Below are 13,476 nucleotides of genomic sequence, written 5' to 3' on the forward strand. Positions count from 1 at the left end.
TTCTTCTTGAGCAATGACTTTTAGTGACTTCCCCACCAACAGTTGCCATCATAATACTTTAGGCCATAACAAATCCAATATTTCTCTGTGTATTATAATTATATATGAGTTTCACTTCCAGTTAAACAAAACTTTTAGATGATATTCTAATTTATTTCGATGCTTCCGTATGTACAATTTATCCCTTTGTCAACCTCATCTGTGAGAATCTGAACTTCTCTTAGTAGCCAAACAGTCGCAACGCTTGATTGTACCTTGGGCCGACCCTGCAGGACCCCCCAAGACGTACAGGTGCTCTAACAAATCCTGTTTGATATCTCGGATCCGCAGATGAATAAGCACGTGGCGCAACGTCACGTGAATATTAGCACGTTGGACAGCAGCTCCAGCCTCACACCGCCCACAGAGGACGGAGCCAGGGCTGCCTCAGCGAAACAGTGTGGGCTTCATGGATGAGGAAGTTCATGTTTGGAGAAGAAGAAAATCCAACGTCAGCATCTTATGGGATAAGGATCGAGAAACCGAGTCAGATCTGCACTTTATTGCAGCGGGCCTGGGAAGATGTGCTGCGGGGCTGTTTTAACCAAGCCACCATGGACAGCTGCTGCGTAATTTCGGCACAGTTTGTGTTTGGAGGAATCCTGCTGTCGCTTCTTCTCAACACTCTTCTCTGTTTACGGCGCAGGGATGGTTGGAGGAAGAGTTGACGCTAAACTGATGTGCAACGCTCCACCGCCGCTTGGAAAAAACGAAAACGATTTAAACAAACAAACAAAACAAAAAACAACAACAACAACAACAAAAAACTTTACGATCGGGAGCTGCTTCAGGAGGACCAGGTGTGGAAAAAATCCCGCAGGGACAGCAGGGAAGTTATGGATGCCACCACGCAGAAACAAAGGACGCCCACACGCTGCCCACCTCTGTTGTGTAATGAAAAACTAACATAAATGGCTTCAATCAGTGGGATTTCATAAGCGATCAACCTCCCTTTGAGACACGAATTGAATTTCTTATTCAGACGGAGCCTATTTTGATGATTACATCTTGGACAGCTCTTGATTTTCACTATCATTTAAAACATCTATTGAGCCGCAGCTGGACCTTTCTATTTTGACTTTAAGTGGCTCAGGGCTCCTGGATTTGAGCTCTGTAATTGAATCCCAATAGAAAACGCTTCTGTCCATAAAGAAAAACAGTAAACCCTCCTCATTGGTCGGATTGCAGTCCACATGCTATAACAACAGGATATGAAAAGAGCCATGGGCTGATCTAACAGCCAATCATGTGGCGAGCATGCTTTTTCAATCTGGATTTGTAGGTTTTTAAATATAGCGAGATTGAGATTAATTCCATAGTAGTAGTAGTAGTAGTAATAACAATACTAATAAAAACAATAATAATAATTATAATATTTAATAAAAATAATAATGCTTTGAAGAACCAAAAAAAGGCTGTGCCTGTGCTGTAAAGCTGCTGAGAGATGTTCAAGTATCGTCTTCGAATGGTTTTCAATGAACCCAAAGTGTTGCTGCTAATGCACTCAGAATCAAGCAGGAGGACTGACCCAGGCACAGACCCACAGCAGATCAGGATGAGAGGGTTTACCTTCAGAGGCTGTGGCTGGCCACAGATAAGCTGCTCCCACCAGGATGACGAGGAGGAATACTATGGGTCAACGCCCCGGCCACGCAGCCTGACCTTTGAGGATAAAGGAGGAGCCAAATCCCAGGGAGGAGGAGGTCTGGATGCGTCCTCCCTACCAAGTCTCTCTGAGAGCGGGGTGCAAGCACAGCAATGCCGGATCTGCTTCCAGGGTCCAGAAAAGGTGAACTTTTGTGCTTAAACAGGACAGGGAGGGGTAAAGCCAAGTGGGGCAGGATCTTTGTTGTTGTCATCATCAGGACAGGTGGCTCCATGTGGTTAAATGTGGTTAATTAAGATAAAGGAATTTACTAGTGGAAGGAAAATTGTACATGATCTTTAATTTTTTTAACAAGTAAAACTCTGACACATAAAATGAAGAAACATCATCACAAAGACCAAGGGACAAGGCACACAGGTGAGAGATGAAGCTGTGAAGAAGTTTAAAGCAAGGTTAGGTTATAGAAAAATTTCCCACATTTTAAATGTCTCATAGATGACTGTTTAACCCTTGTGTAGTGTTCGGGTCTGTGGGACCCATTTTCATTATTTACTGAAGGAAAAATGATACAATTAATGTAAATTAATTGTAAATTTGTTTCCACTCATATCATGATTTTAATTAAGTGTTTCATTGTGAGGCATTAAAAATCACAGAATGCTATGGGTCCACCAGACCCAGAAACATTGGCTGAGCAAAAACAATATGAACACAATTGTTCCATCTCTGTACCATCAAGTTTATGGTCTAACCCTTGTGACTCCAAACATAAGATTTTGTGTGTGGCTGCCTTTCAGAGTCATCTGTCTGTAACAATCCAAGTAGATTAAACCACACTGAGCTATCAGTAGTGATCTAAAAATAGCTGCAGGTAGACAAAGGGCATCTGCTAAGAATAGTCTGAGGAGAAAATGCTGAATGATAGAGACAAACACAAAGCAGCACAGAACTGTTAAGCTGAAGGAAGAAGGATACATAATTTTCTTTTGTTTTTGAAAACACATATCCGAAAGTGTTATTTAGATTTGTATTCAGCCCCTCTGAGCCAGTAGTTTATAAAAACAAGTCTTTTAGAGTATGAATGTTTTGCCTATTCCTCTTTGTAAAATAGTTCAAGCTCAGTCAGATGGGATAGAGATTATCGGTGTACAGAATTGATCAAGTCTTGCAACAGATTCTCAATGTGATTTAGGGCAGAACTTCATCTAATACATAATATGCTTTGATTTAAACCATTTCATTGCAGCTCAGGTTGTATGTTTAGGATCGTTGTGCTGCTGGAAGGTAAATCTCAAGTCTTTTGCAGCCTCTAACATGTTTTTGTCCAGGATTGCCCTGAATCTTAACTCCACCCATCATCCCACCAACGCTGACCAGCTTTTCTGTCCTTGCTGAAGAAAATTATCCCCACAGCATGATGCCACCACAATATACAGGTCCTTCTCAAAAAATTAGCATATTGTGATAAAGTTCATTATTTTCCATAATGTCATGATGAAAATTTAACATTCATATATTTTAGATTCATTGCACACTAACTGAAATATTTCAGGTCTTTTATTGTCTTAATACGGATGATTGTGGCATACAGCTCATGAAAACCCAAAATTCCTATCTCACAAAATTAGCATATTTCATCCGACCAATAAAAGAAAAGTGTTTTTAATACAAAAAACGTCAACCTTCAAATAATCATGTACAGTTATGCACTCAATACTTGGTCGGGAATCCTTTGGCAGAAATGACTGCTTCAATGCGGCGTGGCATGGAGGCAATCAGCCTGTGGCACTGCTGAGGTCTTATGGAGGCCCAGGATGCTTCGATAGCGGCCTTTAGCTCATCCAGAGTGTTGGGTCTTGAGTCTCTCAACGTTCTCTTCACAATATCCCACAGATTCTCTATGGGGTTCAGGTCAGGAGAGTTGGCAGGCCAATTGAGCACAGTGATACCATGGTCAGTAAACCATTTACCAGTGGTTTTGGCACTGTGAGCAGGTGCCAGGTTGTGCTGAAAAATGAAATCTTCATCTCCATAAAGCTTTTCAGCAGATGGAAGCATGAAGTGCTCCAAAATCTGCTTATAGCTAGCTGCATTGACCCTGCCCTTGATAAAACACAGTGGACCAACACCAGCAGCTGACACGGCACCCCAGACCATCACTGACTGTGGGTACTTGACACTGGACTTCTGGCATTTTGGCATTTCCTTCTCCCCAGTCTTCCTCCAGACTCTGGCACCTTGATTTCCGAATGACATGCAGAATTTGCTTTCATCCGAAAAAAGTACTTTGGAACACTGAGCAACAGTCCAGTGCTGCTTCTCTGTAGCCCAGGTCAGGCGCTTCTGCCGCTGTTTCTGATTCAAAAGTGGCTTGACCTGGGGAATGCGGCACCTGTAGCCCATTTCCTGCACACGCCTGTGCACGGTGGCTCTGGATGTTTCTACTCCAGACTCAGTCCACTGCTTCCGCAGGTCCCCCAAGGTCTGGAATCGGCCCTTCTCCACAATCTTCCTCAGGGTCCGGTCACCTCTTCTCATTGTGCAGCGTTTTCTGCCACACTTTTTCCTTCCCACAGACTTCCCTCTGAGGTGCCTTGATACAGCACTCTGGGAACAGCCTATTCGTTCAGAAATTTCTTTCTGTGTCTTACCCTCTTGCTTGAGGGTGTCAATAGTGGCCTTCTGGACAGCAGTCAGGTCAGCAGTCTTACCCATGATTGGGGTTTTGAGTGATGAACCAGGCTGGGAGTTTTAAAGGCCTCAGGAATCTTTTGCAGGTGTTTAGAGTTAACTCGTTGATTCAGATGATTAGGTTCATAGCTCGTTTAGAGACCCTTTTAATGATATGCTAATTTTGTGAGATAGGAATTTTGGGTTTTCATGAGCTGTATGCCAAAATCATCCGTATTAAGACAATAAAAGACCTGAAATATTTCAGTTAGTGTGCAATGAATCTAAAATATATGAATGTTAAATTTTCATCATGACATTATGGAAAATAATGAACTTTATCACAATATGCTAATTTTTTGAGAAGGACCTGTATTTCATAGTGGGATTGATATGTTCAGGTTGATATACAATGTTGATTTTTAACTCCACATATTAGCCAAAAAGGTCTGTTTTGGTCTCGTCTGACCAGAACACCTTTATCCATTGCCATTGCCTTCTGTATGCCTACAAACAGGATTTCTTACAGTTTTCTCTCAACATTGCATTCTTATTTCCACAATTTAACCATAATTTTGAAAACTATGTATCCTTTTTCTTTTACTTGTAGTCTATCATAAAAAAAAACAAAAACACACAAACTAGAATTTGTAGTTGTGGTATCACAAAATGTGGAAAGGTTAAAAGGGTATACAGGTGCTGGTAATAAAATTAGAATATCATGAAAAAAAAAATTTATTTCAGTAATTCCATTCAAAAAGTGAAAATTATATCCATTCATTGCACACAGACTAATACATATTTCAGATGATTATTTCCTTTAATTCTGATTATTATACATGACAATTAATGAAAACCCCAAATTCAGTATCTTAGAAAATTAGAATATCGTGAAAAGGTTCATATTGAAGATCCCTAGTGCCACACTAATCAGCTAATTAACTCAAAACACCTGCAAAGCTCGCTAACCAAGCTGCTGCATAGGACACTCTAGGCCAGCAGGGGGCCCCAAAGAGCTCTTGACTTCTCACTGAATATTTGGATCTGAAAACTTCTTATTTGGGGTCACTTTTCAAAGCAACAAGCTGGCTTTAAAATTTGCTTAAAAGCTAGCTAATTTAAGAAAATGTAAAATTCTTACAGAATTGACAAATGTAAGTATTAATATTATGTAATTATATAAAGAAAATTATTCAGTTTATAATCCTGATTTAATGTTGTTAGTTTAATCGTGTTTTCTGCTTGGGCAGTGCTGGATTCATGTTTCAACCACAAAGTAACTATAGATTTCAACTGGCTTCTGTTTCCTGCTTCTAGATTTTTACATTGTGTTCTGGACACAACTGGCAGACCAAATGAAAAATCTGAGAAATGACCCTCTCTCCACAACTTATTTACTGCAGTTTATTTAATAAATAATGTGAACTGGGGCCAAAAATTTAATTCTGTTTTAGGGCCAATACAATCTTGGGTTGTGGACACAGCTAACACAAGGCAAAAAGTGTTGGACTGAATTCAGGAAAACCCGGGACTAAAGTCCTCAAGAAGCATGCACCGATGGATGTGTCAGAAAGTTTTTGTTTCCTCTCCAGATATAAAACTAATTAAAGACCTCTCACATCCCCTAGAGTCGGTCAGAAAACAGAGCTGTCAGACCGAGAGCCTTCTGGGAGCTGAATAATTACAAGGACAACAAGAAAAATAAATTACTCCAGATGTTTTGTGATTTCCTTAGAGGACTGGGGAAAAGTATCATGAGGAAAGGCAAAATATATTCACATGAAGGTATTCACCAGCAGATGGATCATGAATATAAACTACAAATCAGGGACAGCTTAATGTTGCTGTCACATTGGTGCTCAGTGCACCAACAAGATGCAATTTTTATCAAACCAAAATATTAACCACACACCAAATTACCAAAGCATAAATAAATAGAAGAGAAAAAAGCATGGTAGGTTTTAGACAGGGGCCATAACAGGGGCCAAGACCATTTCTCCAGGGGCACTGGGCCCTATTGGCCCCTGTACTGAAAACATAATACCAAATCAGTTTCTTATGATGATATGTGCTGGCACAGAAACAGGAACTGATTGGTCATTTGGACCAATCTAATTTTTTTACCTTTACAATTTTATTTTAACGATGAATTAAAAATTAAGATGTTAAACTTTTAGCTTTAGTCGTATTGAGATAGGAACACATTTTTCATGTCCTAGATCAGGGGTCTGCGACCTTCAGCTCTAGAGCCGCAAGTGGCTCTGTGGCTCACTTAATATATGAACCGATGAAATATTGCCCTGTTTGTTTTTGTTTTGTTCTGTGGCCCCATGAAGAAACACTGGCCCCCCTGGTAAATTTGATCTAGAACCACCACTGGAAAAAAGGAAGAAATAGCTGTTGTTTTTGACACAGTAGTGTCAATACCAAAATATAATCATCTTCTATTAAGATGTTTGCAGGCATTTATGGCCTAATAACGTGATGTGCTGAGGAGTTACACTTAATTCATTTTTATGTCTTAATTAATTTTTTCCTTCCTAAAAAGGAGAGCAACAAAGCTTCTGCAGCTGTCAAAAATATTGAAAACAAATCATCTTCAATGTAGTTAAAAGAATGACAGTGAAGCTAAACAGGAAGAAATCTAGTGAAGCTGTCAAAGAGAAGATAAGGACTTAAAGATATCTAAGGGTTCTGAAAATAGATGCTGGAGTTACCGGATCCTGCTTATTACAGATGAAGATCATATATCACTATGAATAACAGCCACAGAATTATAGCCAAATTCAGGGAAGGTGAAATTGTAGTTTTTTTGTAAAGTAAGCTGACAGGAAATTGAATGGAGAGAGGGGGAAGACATGCGGCAAACATTAAGGGGCCAGGACTCGAACCCGTGACAACCACATAGGCAACTAAGGCCTCCTTACATGGTTCACGTGCTTAACTCCTGCGCCACCACCATGCCCTGCGATGGACTGGCGACCTGTCCAGGGTGTACCCCGCCTCTCGCCCATAGACTGCTGGAGATAGGCACCAGCTCCCCCGCGACCCACTATGGAATAAGCGGTAGAAAATGACTGACTGACTGACTTCCCTATAATATTGTCATTTGTGTTGGGTTTAAATCTTTGGTTGAAATGTTGATTTTTACTGTCTTCTTTTTAAAGTTTGCAACAAGCAACCTAGCCGCTTGTCCCATGCTGCAACTACCTGTTGTTGTCCTGCAGGGGGAGCTGTTGAGCCCATGTCGCTGTGATGGTTCCGTGCGCTGCACTCACCAGTCCTGCCTCATCCGCTGGATCAGTGAGAGGGGATCCTGGAGCTGTGAGCTCTGCTACTTCAAGTACCAGGTCTTGGCCATTAGCACCAAAAACCCACTGCAGGTGCACTCAAAGCCCTCTTTGATACCATCTGAGTCTGTATAAATTATTGTAGAATAAATTATTACAGAACAAAAAGAAGACTGATGAATAGTTAGGTTTTGGTTATAAACAACCATGTTAACTGAGAAAATAAATGCTTTACGTTATTTTACAGATAAACACAAAAAACAGAAAATGTAGATATATGGCCATGTCACTCATTATGAAGTCATTATGAAGAGAGCAGTGACTTGATGTATCTATAGACAAATTAAACTAAAGAACATTAGGAAAGGAAGACTCCAGGAACAACTGTATGAGGCCGTCTTGTTTTCCTCTGAACAGGAACCAAATTCATTTGATTTTATTTATTGTCAATTATATTTTAGGCAAAAATAGTTTGCTCTTTCCCATTTTGAAGAGTGACTTAAAGAAAAGGGCTTTTCTGGAGTACATACCGACATGTATGTCGTATGCATTGTTACCTGTTGCAGTGGTGGTTTTAGGACCAACTGAAAAACAACAAAAATTTATTTGTGGTATGTTCTTTTTTCCACACTAAACAAGGTTGTATTATAAAAAGATTTATTTAGGCTTGCAATGCATGTATACTACACACACACACACACACACATATTTATATATATTTATATATTTAAACATGGTTTTTGTGGCCTTCCATCTCTCTCTTTGTGTCCAGTGGCAGGCCATCTCTCTGACTGTTATTGAGAAGGTGCAGATTGCTGCCATTGTCCTGGGTTCTCTGTTCCTTTTCGCCAGCATATTCTGGTTGGTGTGGTCGTCACTCAGCCCCTCGGCCAAATGGCAGCGGCAGGACCTTCTGTTTCAGATATGCTACAGCATGTACGGTTTCATGGACATAGTATGTGTAGGTAAGAGACGGGAACTTTGTATTGTGTTTATACTTTCTGAAGTGTTTTACAATGTGGTTGATTCACGCAAACTAGGACATAGTTCTGAAGTGGAAGGAAAAACACACCTGGTTTTCTAAATGTTTTACAAATTGAAATCGTATACAGGTCCTTCTCAAAATATTAGCATATTGTGATAAAGTTCATTATTTTCCATAATGTCATGATGAAAATTTAACATTCGTATATTTTAGATTCATTGCACACTAACTGAAATATTTCAGGTCTTTTATTGTCTTAATACGGATGATTTTGGCATACAGCTCATGAAAACCCAAAATTCCTATCTCACAAAATTAGCATATTTCATCCGACCAATAAAAGAAAAGTGTTTTTAATACAAAAAACGTCAACCTTCAAATAATCATGTACAGTTATGCACTCAATACTTGGTCGGGAATCCTTTGGCAGAAATGACTGCTTCAATGCGGTGTGGCATGGAGGCAATCAGCATGTGGCACTGCTGAGGTCTTATGGAGGCCCAGGATGCTTCGATAGCGGCCTTTAGCTCATCCAGAGTGTTGGGTCTTGAGTCTCTCAACGTTCTCTTCACAATATCCCACAGATTCTCTATGGGGTTCAGGTCAGGAGAGTTGGCAGGCCAATTGAGCACAGTGATACCATGGTCAGTAAACCATTTACCAGTGGTTTTGGCACTGTGAGCAGGTGCCAGGTCGTGCTGAAAAATGAAATCTTCATCTCCATAAAGCTTTTCAGCAGATGGAAGCATGAAGTGCTCCAAAATCTCCTGATAGCTAGCTGCATTGACCCTGCCCTTGATAAAACACAGTGGACCAACACCAGCAGCTGACACGGCACCCCAGACCATCACTGACTGTGGGTACTTGACACTGGACTTCTGGCATTTTGGCATTTCCTTCTCCCCAGTCTTCCTCCAGACTCTGGCACCTTGATTTCCAAATGACATGCAGAATTTGCTTTCATCCGAAAAAAGTACTTTGGAACACTGAGCAACAGTCCAGTGCTGCTTCTCTGTAGCCCAGGTCAGGCGCTTCTGCTGCTGTTTCTGGTTCAAAAGTGGCTTGACCTGGGGAATGCGGCACCTGTAGCCCATTTCCTGCACACGCCTGTGCACGGTGGCTCTGGATGTTTCTACTCCAGACTCAGTCCACTGCTTCCGCAGGTCCCCCAAGGTCTGGAATCGGCCCTTCTCCACAATCTTCCTCAGGGTCCGGTCACCTCTTCTCGTTGTGCAGCGTTTTCTGCCACACTTTTTCCTTCCCACAGACTTCCCACTGAGGTGCCTTGATACAGCACTCTGGGAACAGCCTATTCGTTCAGAAATTTCTTTCTGTGTCTTACCCTCTTGCTTGAGGGTGTCAATAGTGGCCTTCTGGACAGCAGTCAGGTCGGCAGTCTTACCCATGATTGGGGTTTTGAGTGATGAACCAGGCTGGGAGTTTTAAAGGCCTCAGGAATCTTTTGCAGGTGTTTAGAGTTAACTCGTTGATTCAGATGATTAGGTCCATAGCTCGTTTAGAGACCCTTTTAATGATATGCTAATTTTGTGAGATAGGAATTTTGGGTTTTCATGAGCTGTATGCCAAAATCATCCGTATTAAGACAATAAAAGACCTGAAATATTTCAGTTAGTGTGCAATGAATCTAAAATATATGAATGTTAAATTTGCATCATGACATTATGGAAAATAATGAACTTTATCACAATATGCTAATATTTTGAGAAGGACCTGTACATGTATTTGTATTCTGCCCTTTTCACGCTGATTCCCCTAAACAAAATTCTGTGCAATAAATTGTCTTCTGAGGTCACCTATTTAGTAAATAGAGTCAATCTATGGAAACATTTTTCTCAGTATTAACACGTTCCTGGAAGGGCTTAGAGATTTGGTAGAGAACATTAGGGAACAAACAGCATCATAAAGACCAAGGAACACAGCAGACAGAATGGGTCGAAGGTTATGGGGAAATTTAAAGCAGGGTTGGGTTATAAAACCCTACCTCAAGCTTTGGGAAAGCAGTGTTGAACAGGGCACTGTTCATTTTGAACATAGAGCAGGTACTCAGCTGTAAATGCTACCAGGAAATGGTTACCCACCTTAACTAAGAGGCTGGAACCCTGAACACATTATTCTTACTGTAAAACATAGTAGTGGTAGCATCATCCTCTGGGGAGACTTTTCTTCAGCAGGGACATGGTAACTGGTCATGAATTAAGCTAAACACAGAGCAACCTTGTTAGAAGACTTGAGACTGGAAGAGAGGTGCACCTTTTAGCAGAATAACAACTCTAAACATACAGCAAGAGCTACAATATAATGGTTAAGATTAAAACATAATTACATTTATTAATATGTTTTATTCATTCATATAAAACCTATTAACTATTTTGCAAAGAACAATGTTTGTCAGTCATTACATGTACAAATTCATGACCCACAAGAGTTGCATCTTTAATTGCTGCGAAAGGTGATTCTATTGACTCGGGGGCTGATTTAAAAAAGCATATCACAGTTTTCAGATGTTTTTTTTTTTTGTAAGACATTCAGAAAATCCTTTTCCTTTGACTTCACAGTTCTGTTCTGTTTAGTGTTGGTCTACAAAAACCTAATGTATTACACTGAAGTCTGGAAATTAGTGGTTAGCCTACGCATGAATAAAAATGATCAAACTCTACTAGTTTTCCAGCTTGCAACAAAAACACGCCCAAGTCGGGTTATCTGAGTTCCAACATTTGAGGCAAATGGAACACAGCATTGATATAACACTCCACTCATCTTCATAAAGCACTGATATTTTCTGATTGGTCACCTTTTAAAAACATTTGCTATAGCTTAAGAGCAGTGTTTTATGTGGGGGACAACAACTTCAAATAATCTATTGAAGATCCAGAGAGACAATATATAAATAACTGTTTGGGGGGATGGATTAAGTAAGCCTTCATGTAAAAAGTCAGATTTGTTTACTAGTTAAAGTCCACATTCAGGTGCCAAACAGGTCATGACTGTTGATCTGTTTAGCTGTAAATCTCCAAAACACAATCCTGGTACATACTGTACCTTCTGTACTTTTTAACGCTTTCTAAATGGTGCCGAACAAACACTTGTTTGTCTGTTTGTAAAACCATTTCCTGCTCCCAATCTCCCCCAACCCTTTTTCCTTAACAACCAGGCCTTATAATCCACGAAGGATCATCTGTTTACCGGATCTTTAAGCGCTGGCGGGCAGTGAACCAGCAGTGGAAAGTGCTGAATTATGAGAAGGTCAAGGATTTGGCTGAATCCATCAGTTCCAGCAGCAAATCCGTCGATCAAGTCGAAAGGAACTTTTCAAACAGCGTCGCAGCTGACGGGAGGAGAGCGAGTCGGCACGTCAGGGCTATCCTCACCCACCACTGTGGCTACACCTTACTCCACATCCTCAGCCAGCTGAGGGCCTCAAACCTGCAAGGTGCCAACCAAGAGGTGGTCATGAGAGTGACCACGGTGTGAAGCCAAATCATACAAAGAAGAGTGCAAAGGTCCTTTAAGAGGAAATAAAAGTGCTGATAAAAAGGAATCTTAATGTGCCATAAAAACTACCTGAGACTGAAGTGACAAAATATGTTCTCAGGTTCTTCCTGAGCCATGAGGAATCTTTTTTTGAACTGTGTGGACGGCAGACCATTACAGCGGTATCTAGAACTTCAAAGACAAAGACTGCTGAGTAAAAAGACATTTATCCACTTCCTTCCTTGTGTACTTACTTTTTTTCCTTTCTGAATTTTTTTTCATCTGTCCTTCCTTCCTTTGATGTGTCCTTCATTTCTCTTCTTTCCTCTTGTCCTCCTGTTCGTTCTTCCTTCCTTCCAGTTTAATTTGTTCCAGGTGTCATATTGTAAGCCTGCCCACTGCTGAAGTATCTGCCAGAAACCTATAGTGAACTTAATTTTAAATCAAATTTTACAATAAAGGTAAAGGATAGACAACTTTAGAAAATTGAGTCTAGAAAAGTCTGGAATTCTTCCCAAAAAATGTGCAGCAACCTTTTATTTATAACCCTTGCTACAGTTTTTTGCCGTGATAAATGTTTCAGAATGTAGCTGAGCATTTTCCACGGTATTTTATAAAAAAAAAACATGTTACGGATAATAATGTTCCCAACCCCGCCCTCGTGTACCATAACGAAGACAGAAACACAAACCCGCAAATGCAAGCACTCACAAAAGTTGTGATGGATAAGGTTTACGCTCGCCTCCAGAAAAAGATTTACGTGGCACATTTGTTAAAACTGTTTTAAATGATGTCTGCATTAAAGTGTGTGTTTATTGAAGGACAAATATTTCTGTTGGTGTTCTGGGGATTGAAATTAGCATTTAGATGCAGACAACTTTGTCTTTACCCCTGGTAAAGAAGTGTAAATGGTCATAAAATAAATCAATTTTTTCAATCAGTAGCATTATCTTACACTGAAATATTTGGGAAAATCTAACCTTTTGTCATAGTACATTTATTCAGTAGGGATACATTTATTCATAAACATTTAGTTTTCAGTTAGTCTTCTATAACAATTCACAAGGTTGGAGCCTAACGAGAACGGGATCTTTAACCATTCCTCTTTGCAAAATCTTTCCTGATCGTCCAGGTTCTCCTCAGCTTATTCCACTGATTTTCTGAAGGATTTACAGTCTAAACAAGCTGTTTACATACACTGTATAAAATGAAATTGAACCTTTTTTTATTGTTTGACGTCATGACTAAATGCTTTGTCTTTTATTTCAATTAGTTCAGGTCAATTATTTATATTTGTTAAATTTCAGAATAATGAGAAAGAGACTTTTTTTAGAATTTTTTTAATTACTTTTTTTATAGTCAGTTTACATTTAAAATGACTAAGGAAAGCTCAG

General features: G+C 40.0%; 1 protein-coding gene across 2 annotated transcripts; it reads left to right on the forward strand.

The window, feature by feature from the left end:
• Nucleotides 1–398: 398 nt before the first annotated feature.
• On the forward strand, nucleotides 399–13,023 carry LOC124856980 (E3 ubiquitin-protein ligase MARCHF9-like). 2 transcript variants are annotated; one of them, XM_047347992.1, is made up of 4 exons: nucleotides 399–1,828; nucleotides 7,543–7,665; nucleotides 8,378–8,570; nucleotides 11,763–13,023. In XM_047347992.1, the coding sequence occupies exons 1-4, from the start codon at nucleotides 1,484–1,486 to the stop codon at nucleotides 12,080–12,082; spliced, it is 981 nt and encodes a 326-aa protein (XP_047203948.1). In that variant the 5' UTR covers nucleotides 399–1,483; the 3' UTR covers nucleotides 12,083–13,023. The 2 variants fall into 2 exon arrangements, with proteins under 2 accessions (XP_047203948.1, XP_047203947.1); XM_047347991.1 differs by having other exon boundaries at nucleotides 404–1,828; nucleotides 7,543–7,698.
• The last annotated feature ends 453 nt before the right edge of the window (nucleotides 13,024–13,476 follow it).

This window comes from Girardinichthys multiradiatus, chromosome 20, assembly GCF_021462225.1.
Source record: "Girardinichthys multiradiatus isolate DD_20200921_A chromosome 20, DD_fGirMul_XY1, whole genome shotgun sequence".
Lineage (NCBI taxonomy): Eukaryota > Metazoa > Chordata > Actinopteri > Cyprinodontiformes > Goodeidae > Girardinichthys > Girardinichthys multiradiatus.

Bases quoted from the DNA above. Each gene is read 5' to 3' on its own strand.
- LOC124856980 (XM_047347991.1), top strand. From the start codon at position 1,484: ATGTTCAAGTATCGTCTTCGAATGGTTTTCAATGAACCCAAAGTGTTG. The intron at 7,699-8,377 runs GTGCACTCAAAG...CTTTGTGTCCAG, and splicing joins GCACCAAAAACCCACTGCAG to TGGCAGGCCATCTCTCTGAC. The intron at 8,571-11,762 runs GTAAGAGACGGG...CTTAACAACCAG, and splicing joins CATGGACATAGTATGTGTAG to GCCTTATAATCCACGAAGGA.